This window comes from Epinephelus moara, chromosome 4, assembly GCF_006386435.1.
Source record: "Epinephelus moara isolate mb chromosome 4, YSFRI_EMoa_1.0, whole genome shotgun sequence".
Lineage (NCBI taxonomy): Eukaryota > Metazoa > Chordata > Actinopteri > Perciformes > Serranidae > Epinephelus > Epinephelus moara.
In genome coordinates, this window is record NC_065509.1 from 184,429 (window position 1) to 194,527 (window position 10,099).

At 40.2% G+C, this 10,099-nt stretch overlaps 1 protein-coding gene across 1 annotated transcript in view; it reads left to right on the plus strand.

Moving 5' to 3' along the window:
* The first annotated feature begins 508 nt into the window (after positions 1 to 508).
* Positions 509 to 10,099, plus strand: part of fbxo38 (F-box protein 38) — a 40,292-nt gene continuing 30,701 nt past the window's right edge. The window contains exons 1-3 of the mRNA XM_050042090.1: positions 509 to 632; positions 4,172 to 4,409; positions 6,774 to 6,907. Of these exons, the coding sequence (XP_049898047.1) occupies positions 4,237 to 4,409; positions 6,774 to 6,907 (307 nt within the window). The 5' untranslated portion in view covers positions 509 to 632; positions 4,172 to 4,236. The remainder of the gene's footprint in view (positions 633 to 4,171; positions 4,410 to 6,773; positions 6,908 to 10,099) is intronic.

A 10,099-nucleotide genomic window follows, 5' to 3' on the forward strand; every position in this document is an offset into this window, starting at 1 on the left:
TTATACATGGGTCTGTACAGTAACATGAACACAGTAGCATGAACACGCACAAATACTTTACATTAGGCCTACCTCTGGAAACAGAACACTAAACATGAACTGCACTTCATCTGAGTAGCTCAACTGCGTTAGTGTCATTTGCAGTAGTTTCCTTCAGATAGGCGTACAGTGTGTCCTGCTGTTCCTCACTGTCGAGGTAGGTTGTAAAATGTCTACTCACACTTCAGCTAGCAAACAATAACTTTGTAACAATAATAACAGAAAACAATTCTTAATTAACATTTAGTTACTTACACTCACATCATCCATCTTTCCGCTCAGAAATGCGGTCAGTGGTTATCTAATTCCGTAACGATAGGTCGCGCTGTCACGAAAATCAAGGGTCCTAGAAATGCGGTCCCAGAAGTGCGGTACTGCAGCCTCCGGTATTGCAGGAGGGAATCCCCCTCCCTTACAGTAGGAGGCGGTATGAACCTTTTAGGTTGATTTGCAATCCGTCAAATGACACAAAGAAGAAGAAGAAGAACAAGTGATAGAGCGCAACATGAGCATAACTCTGTGTTTAGCAAATGTGCAGCACTCACAGGATGGCTGAAGAGCAACATCACAGCAGCTTGGATCGACAAATGCCGGTAGGTTGGCACCACTGCTAAAGGCTCTGTTTAAGACGATATAGTGTGAGTCAGTGTGTCTGCTGTATTGTTTACTGTGGTGGTTTTGTCTTTGTGTACACTGTTAGCTGCGGCTATGCTAACTAGTAAGCTAGCTTTGACAAAGACCAGGTTGAACTTTCTATTGCATGATAACGTTAAGCGAGTGTGACAGGTGTGGAATAATGGGGCTGCTTCAGTTTTAATAGTAGTCCTCACATTGGACATAAATGTTAAAATGACACTTGTTCGTCAAGAAACGTAGTGTCGTTTGTCAGTTGACTTGCACAAACATGGAGAATGCTGTTTATCTTTTAGTGATTTTGCTCAAAGCTTCCCAGCGGAAGTGACATGTATTAAATACCTTACCATGAGTGAGTTGGTTTACTTTTCAAAGATTTTACCTACACAAATTCGCATTGAAAAGAAGCATATCTGGAGAGTGAATTGATTGACATCAGTTAAAGGCACAAAACTTCGACCAAGTAAGCTCTTGCTGTTGTGTTTACAGGCGTAACGTTAGTTAACTTGTGCACGTGCTGTAACGTTAGACCGTGTCTAATGTGATCTTAGCACGAACAGTTGCACAAGAAAGATGCCGAAGTATAAAGTCAAAAAGGTTACTGATTAGCTGGTGAACACAGTTTAGTATCAGACAGCTGAAGAGCCTGGTGATTCTCTGTAGAGTTGGTGGAGACCTAAACAGAGCGAAAACTGCTTACGTGGGGGATCTTTAGGTTAATGCTTGTTGTCCTTAGCTTCTGTCATTGGGGATCAATTGGGGACATGGACACCAGCAGAGACAATTAATGTGCAGCAATGTCCAGGCAGCCTGACATTAAGGGAAGCATAAAGAGAATGAGAATCGCAGAGCATTCTGGGACGCCACCGCCTTTTTTTGGAGGATAGGGTATGTAGCTAAGGCAAGCCTACAGGAACACAGCTGGGCTTTGAAGCCAATTTGACATAAGGACCATATGATGGAATTACAGGAGCTCCCAGACTAGGGCTGCAACTAACGATTATTTTCATTGTCAACAAATCTGTCGATTATTTCTTCGATTAGTCGACTAATCATTTTATCGGAAAATGTGTTAAAATGTTGAAAAATTTAGGTCTGTCTTTCCCAAACCCCTAAATTATGTCATCTAATGTCTTGTTTCGTACCCACGCCAAAGGGTTTTAGTTCACCCTCATGGAGAGTGTGTAAAGCTGCCAATATTTGAATGTAAGAAGCTGCAATAAGAGTATTATGGGGTACTTTTATAGTACTTTTCTATGAAAAATGACTCAAACCGATTAGTCGACTTCATCAATTAGTCAACTAATCGTTGCAGCTCTATCCCAGACCTTAATGTTTTACCAATTTATGGATGTTTTTGGTGGCTGTTCTTCTTTGAGTTACCTGCTAACTGCCGTTAACTGCTTTTGGAATCTCCTGCAGTAAATTGTAGGGATGCACGACATTGGATTTTTTGCTGATATCTGATATGCCAATATGTAACAACTAATTTGACTGATAACTGTTGCTGATATCGATATATCCACTTTTCCCCGACGTAATTGTAGTGATCATGAAGTCTCTTTTGTAGTGAAATTAACATCATAATAAGCATGTAACTCTTAATGTGATGGCTCACCAGCAGATGGAGACATAAAATTAAATACCTTTCAATGTAATATTCATTTATTGTGCAAAGTAAGAAGAGCATGTTGGCCGATTCTGATAGTTGATTTTGAAGCCAATATTGGCCGATATTGATGATGTTCCGATATTACCAGCATGTTGGCCGATTCCGATATTTAATTTCACAGCCAATATACCGATATACCAATGATGTGCCCAGTAATTTTATACCTGCGCAGCAACTTTCACTGGAATGAACAGAGCACACATACTAGTGCGCACATATTTTGGCAATCACTGATTTGACTGTTTGTGTTTTAAATCTTATTCACAGAGTAGTGTTTTGTGTTAGTTCAGTAGTTCTTTTTGACCCTTACAACAAACAGTCTGAGGATAGCAGCCGTACCCTTATCCTCCAAAAATGGCCGACTTGTTGATGATGATGACGCATTCCCATTCTTTATTCAACTGATGACATTGGAGGCAGGCAGTGATCATAAAATGTCAGTCATGTGTAAAGGGAGCTGAATAATCAGGAAGACTCTATAGTGCTTAAACATTCTCCTGAATATGTCCACAGACTGAAGCAACTGCCAGGATACTAGTGTGCATGTGTCCTACTCTCTGTGTGCTTCTTGTTTGTCTTAAATGTCTTCTTGTGTCCTTAACGTGCATCTTTTCCTCATGTCTTCCCATATAAGATGTGTGAGAGAGGTGCAAGCAAAAGGAGGATAAAGGAATTAAGGAAACACATTTTTTATGAACTAAGATGTTGTTTCCTGGCAGCTGTCATCTGAAACAACACTAGTTTTTGATGGTCATGGCACAGCTGGATCAGCTAACAGTCTGCAGGTGTCACCAGCTCTGCGGTATCTTTTGGTGTCAGTGTGAAGTAAAATTCAAATAATAATAAGGGTGCACAGTTATCACTGCCCCTGCTGCAGTTGTTACTAATGTCCTCCCATGTAAAGCCTATGCATGTTTCCACCTAAAATTAACAGTATCCATCAAGCATCATCACATGCATTAAAACCTGCATTCTGATCAATCACATTAGTTTGACGTTGGATTTCACTGCTCAGACACTGAGCGACAACCAACAAGACATTTCTACTGACAGCAAGGTGTTTCTTGAATGTATTGTATGCATCAGCATTTATTAATATTCTTCTTGCAAATAATTTAGAATCCAGATTTTTTTTTTTTAATTATTTATTTTTCAGGAGAATAGAAATGCTTTAGCCTCAATATAGCCTATCTCACAATGGAATGTATATTTTTACCTAACTCACAGAGAAATGTTACAAATTACCTTAAGAGATAATGACAATGTGTTTCTTTCTGAAAGACATCAGACCCTCCTCCTCTACCAGAATATGATATTATCCATGACACATCTTAAAAGTAGAAATCACAGAATCGGATTATACTGGAGAATGCTGAGGGTTGTTTTATGTTTTTTTTTGATGGTCAAACATACAGTTAACACAAGTTCACTATTTGTAAGGTAAATTTTCTAACAAATAAAATGGAAAAGTTTGGAGTACTCTGGCAAAACATCTGAGCTGGTGTATCTTGTGGTTATGTGGTTTCAGCCTGATCAGCTGCAGTGTCCTGTCACTAACTCGTACATTAAAGAGGTGTGTCAGTCTTATGAATCATTTCCATGAAGGATGGTCCTGTTAATCCACGCTCATGCCTCCTCTGGGCAGAAATAAGGGAACTTAGACATTTATTTATTTTTTTTTTTTACGACAGACCAGATCAAATTTCCAGGTGGCATGAGGAACGAGAAGATATAAATAAGGCAAATGAGAGGCACCCCCTGTCTTTGTATCCACTTCCCTCAGTCCCATTAACTGACTAACACCTTCCTCTGTCATATTGTGTCCAGAATTAAGGTTCATGCTTGGGAAATAGAGCCTCCAAGCTGCAGGAGGGAGGAAGTACGGTGTGTATATGTGTGTGCGTGTAAGCCTGGGCAGTGACGCACAAGTGATGGGTCCAAGGAGGAAGGCCTCTAAGCTCCAGCCTGTGGTGGGCAGCAGTGGAGGGGAACTGGTCCTGAGACCTAGTGAGCCCAAAGACTACATCAATGAGCTGTCCCATGAAGTCCTCTGTCATATATTCAGGTACACTGCACTACACTTACACTTTGTACTTTACAATATATTCTAGGGCTGGGTCAGGTTCTACAGTATCCATGTGTTTTTATGGTCATGTGTCTTATATGACCATTACCATGAGTAGGATGTCAACACCATGCCTAAGACTGTGTACAAGTAAGGAGACAGGTGATATTAGGGCTGGGCGATATAATGACTATGTACGATATATTGATATATTTTCAAGCAAGATATAAATTTAGACAACTTTGTTCATATCGATATAGGGTCAAGTTGCATTACGTAACACATACCAGTGTGCATCTCTCCTCTCTCACACTCTCTGCACAGCTCCACCTTACTCACTCACTCACTCACTCACTCACTCACTCACAAGCTCTTCAGCAACACTAAGAGCAGTGTTGAAGATCAAGTTATTTTTATTTAATTTTATTTTCTACATAGCGCCAGCCTTATGTTATTTAACTTATTTACACGAAGGCATGTCATTTCTGTCTCTACATGGTTGTGTGTTTACAACTGTCCTCTGCTTAGGGGTGGGCGATATGGCTGAAAAGTATATCACGATATAGCTGGTTCATATTGATCGATAACAATAATTGTCAATCATTTTTTTTCTAACCTATTTAAAATAAGGACCAGGAGAAAATAAATACATTTTCACACATTTACTTTAAACTCAATAGCTTTCTTCTGGTTTCAATCACAGTCATCTGTCAAGGCACACGGAGGAAAATGTGATGTCAACACAACCATTAGAAAACACTCAAATAAATGAACATACACAAGATGGTTCAAAAAACTACTACTCCACTACTAAAACTACTTTTCCTTGCTATGCGCACTCATTCTTACTACTCATCCACGCTGTGTTGTGTTCAGTGTTGCCAGATCTTGGGAGAGAAACAAGCAACCAGGACCAGCAACCAAAATTACTTTAAAAATACATTATATTTACTGCCCTTGAACTCTTTCAAACCAACTAGCCGACCAAAAACGTGGAAAGAATAAATGAATGAATGAAAATGAAAGTAAAGAAGTTGCATATAACGAGCCATGTTACTTTCACTGTAACAGTGCTGGTATGCTGAAGAAGATCTGAATGATGAGTACATATTTCACACAGAATCTGAATCTGCACACTGCCTTTGAACCATCCCCCTCTTGAAGTCCCATCTTTTAATCCCCTCTCTTTCTACAAATCTTTATTGTATTCTTTCCATATTTCGCCCACTTGTCAGCGAAATAATCAAAGAACCTCAATTTAAATGTGCAAAGTCTCATTGACTGACTGTCACCGGGTCCGAACCTGACCCGAGCCCGACGCAGTTTGTTACCTGACATAGTGATTGTTATGGACAGTGTGTAAATGACCATCAAAAGACTGCTGTTACGCACAGTCAAACACGCCGCTTGCACAGCAGCTCAGCACAGCAGCGCAGCACTGTACATTTTCAATTTAGATTTTTCATTTGTTATCCGCTATGTGCATACATAAGATTACTAACCTAAAGACAGAGATTGAAATTATTTTCCAGCACTAGATTCATTTGAAAGGCCATGGAAAACAACTTGTTAACTCTACCCACAAAGATTTTTAATTGTTCCAAACTACAATGGATTTAGGCATACCTGATACTTTTATACCCATGTCATATTTTTGTGGCCAGTGCTGCAAACCTTTAAATCTCTGAAGCTCCAGTGCTATGAGCAAAACTTTTAATGTACAGCCCTGCTATTTATTTTATATAATTTTCATTTACATGTGCAGTGCAGCTGTATATTTTCAAATGGGGAAAAATCCCTGTCTTAGCATTTTATTTTGATCAGTCTGTTTTTATAAAAGTGCTTGTGACATCTCAAATGTGGCTTTGACTTGCAACTGAAAACGTGACCCATTTTGTAGAAAATACCAAGATATATATTGTGTATCGCCAGTCAGCCTGTAAATACCGAGATACGAATTTTTGTCCATATCACCCAGCCCAAGGTGATATCACTGTTTAAATTTCAAAATTAGGGTACTTCAACATCACATTGATGAAAAAAATCATATATAAATCCAATACTGCCGTAAAGCAGTCCTGCTTCCTCATTTGCAACATTGTCACAGTGATCTGTTACATCTATCATCTCTGGGTGTAACAGTGATCTGTTACACCCAGAGATGATAGATGTACAGCTGCTAAAGCATAAACAATATATGAAATCTCTAGCAGCTGACAAAGGTATATCATCTCGTATCGTCATATGATCCAGCCCTAGCAAACTTTACTTTGTAGCGATAAGCATTACAGCTTGACCTATCCTAAGTTGCAAAAAGTTTTGAAAGTGTGAACATGTTTTGTTTTGTTTTGTTTTGTTTTGCAGGTATCTTCCCATGAAGGACATCATGTGTATGGAGTGTCTGTCCAGAAAGCTCCGGGAAGCTGTTACTCTGTACCTGCGAGTGGTAAAGGTAGTGGATCTATGCGCTGGTCGTTGGTGGGAGTATATGCCTTCAGGTAAGAGCTCGCAGCACAACCACTGCATCACTGCTGAACAAATAACTAAGGGCATGTTCATTGGTCAGTGCTCTAGTGGTATGTTATGGTGAAGGGTTACACTTAAAATACGGCTAAGGATTAGTGGTTAAACATTTCAGTAATCAAAAGTAAAATGACTTACGTACTGATCTGCCTCGGGCGGGCTATTTCATTATTTTAAAATGTGCAGACAAAATATTCTTTTAAAACTCTGTCTCACACTCACAAACACAGTTACAGATACGCAAAACAATACAAAATACGCAATAAGAAAAGAAAACAAAAGGTAAGACTCAAATTAATTACACACAAACAGACACAAATTACTGCTCACGTTAGCGCTAGGAGAGTGACGTCTGTGGTGAGGCCTGGGAGGGGGAGGGGGGCGAGGAGGAGGGCGGTAGCCAAAGAATTCTCAGTAGGCGCACCAGCCGGTGCGCTACACCGAGTAATGTTCATTTACCGGAGGCATTTTATATCTGGCCGATTTTTGGAGACTATGGCGGGCTGCCATAGTCTCGTCAATGTATGGGAAACACTGGCATAGTTGTTTTTTTGTTTTTTTTTATTCTTAAGAAACAAGAGTTCTGTCATGTGATGAGGAGGTGCAGTCTGAGCTGGTGTTTTTTAGTCTGTGGTCAAAGATAGGCATTGACTCCGCTGTCCTGACTTCACCCTGCTGGTACTGGACATCAAATTGATGTCAGAATGACATTGGATTCTTACGTCAGACAGACGTAAAACTTTGGTTGGAATGAGAATTGTGTTGACAATGTTTTAACTGTTTAATGATGTTCTATGTTATGTAGAAATTAACGCTGAGATGTAATGCAGATGCTGGGTTTTGGTCTCACATCTTAGAACTAAATGTTGTTATTTTATGTCCAGATGATGTTGACGTGAGATGTTTAGAAGACGTTGTGGCCAGCTGGGCAGTGGGGGTCTAATTTCACCACAGTGGGCCCAGAAGAGAGAAGAGCTTTGGCTGAGATGAGATCACAGGTTCCTCTTGATCACAGGGTGGCCAGTTGTCCAGAAACAGAAGAGCGTAAAGCTTTGTTTATACTAGCGTGAGACATCATGGTGTGGGCCTCCATAGATGGCGCCCAAGCTATGAGCATGCACAGAGGCATTTCTAGTCAGGGCATTGTTCAATGCAATCGCTGGCAATATGCTCCAAAACACCAAGGAGTGTACTCACAAAAGATTCTGTGGATAAGCAAGTCAATGACTGTTACTTGAAAAGTAGGCTGCCAGGCAACAGTAATAAACACCAACGAAACACAAAACATTGCATTTGTGTACTGTTATTACAACGGTGCTTACCGCTATGTCTAAATTATTTTGTACTGCTTTGTTTCGCTGGGGTAGCTACTCTTTCCATGAGGCTGTTTTTTAGCTTTTGCAATGATCTCTCATGTTCTTCCTCAGCCTCTAGCAAACAGCCTCCTCTTTCCCAAGTGTGGAGCTATTTCGTTCCAGGAATTCAAGGCCTTTGAGTCTCCCTGCAGTCTCTCAATGAAAAGTCATAGAGAACCTGCTCGGCCAGTCTTCCCTGTTTAACTGAAAAGCGCAGCATGCACAGTGGACACCTAGTTATAAAACCAAGCACACCAAGTGCTGCAATAACTTTCAGAGCCCTCTCACTTGACACAAAATGGGTAGTCATGTCACAGTCTTTTTCAAAATAAACTTACTATGTAGGTAAAACCCTTGTCTGATGTGAACCCTGCGTCGGGACACTACAGGGAGTATACACTAGGGCTGTAGTCAACCAAAGAAAATCTTGGTCGACTGAAGTCGTACATAATCTTCAACTAATCGATTAGTCGTGGGGAAAAAAAAAATCTGCACGTTAGTTTTACTTCTGCGGTGGTGTGTCTGTGTCACTCTGCCGTTACACCTCCAAAACGCTAGTTGGCGGTGGAGGCTGTAAAGTTTAGTTGATTCAAAACACACATTAAATATGGCTTAATAGAGACAATTTCAAACACAGGTACACAAATTGGCTTCACTATAAATCGCAGCATTGACAGACAAACACTTGTCTTTATCTGGACACATATCCCCCACCAATACAACATGCTAACGTTATTAGCACAAGTCTATGGCATTTTACATTGTATAAATTAGCCTAGCGTCTAGTGATCTTGTCCTCTTCTCATACAAAACCAGGGACAACAGCAACATTTAACAAAGGTAACAGCACATAATTTGGCTCCATTACAACTCACAAGATTCACCAACAAAATGACTGTCTTATACTAAACACGTTTTCCAAGCAAATACAACATGCTAATGTTATTAGTGCCAGGCTATGGCATTTTACATTGTATAGGTTAGCCTAGTGATGAGCGGAGATTTCCTCTTCTCATATGAAGCCAGGATAAATCCCTAAGTATAAATCACACACAAGACTTAAAATGCTATTTTAGTGGAGGCTTTACTGTCTTCACAATTTATTGTTTCTTATCTGTGAAATACAAGTAAATACAAGCTTTGTTTCCACTGAGGGAAATGGTGTCAGTATACAGAAACTGACAGGAGGTCTGCGTCACCGCGATGCTGAGCATAGGGTTGGCCAGTTCAACTTTCTGTCAACAACGGGGGGGGGTTTTGAAAACACCCCCATTTTCACAGGTAACTTACTCTGTCCCCCTGCCGCAGGAAATATGGATTCATCCTGAAAAGCTATTGATGTAGCATTTTTCTCCTTATGAAAGTAACATGGCGATTATTCAACCAATGAGAATTTGGTCGGACGAGAGCATAGGGACTAAATCGACTAGTCGACCAGGAGACTACAGCCCTAGTATACACCATGCTTGACTGTCATGGCTGATTGTAGGGTTTAGACAATAAGTTAGTGGTAGATCAGCAGTGGTCTGGTGGCAGATGTTAGGAATTGCCATAGTACAGCGGGGGAGTGTAAGCTTTTTGTACTGATGAGTGTATGTACAGTCAGGTCCATAATTATTTGGACAATGATACAGTTGTCATCATTTTGGCTCTGTACACCACCACAATGGGTTTTAAATGAAACAATGAATACCTGCTTAAAGTGCAGACTCTCAGCTTTCATTTAAGGCTTTTTTCAAAAATGTAGTATGAACCGTGTAGGAATTACAACCATTTCTTCACACAGTCCCCCAACTTTAAGGGCTCATAAGT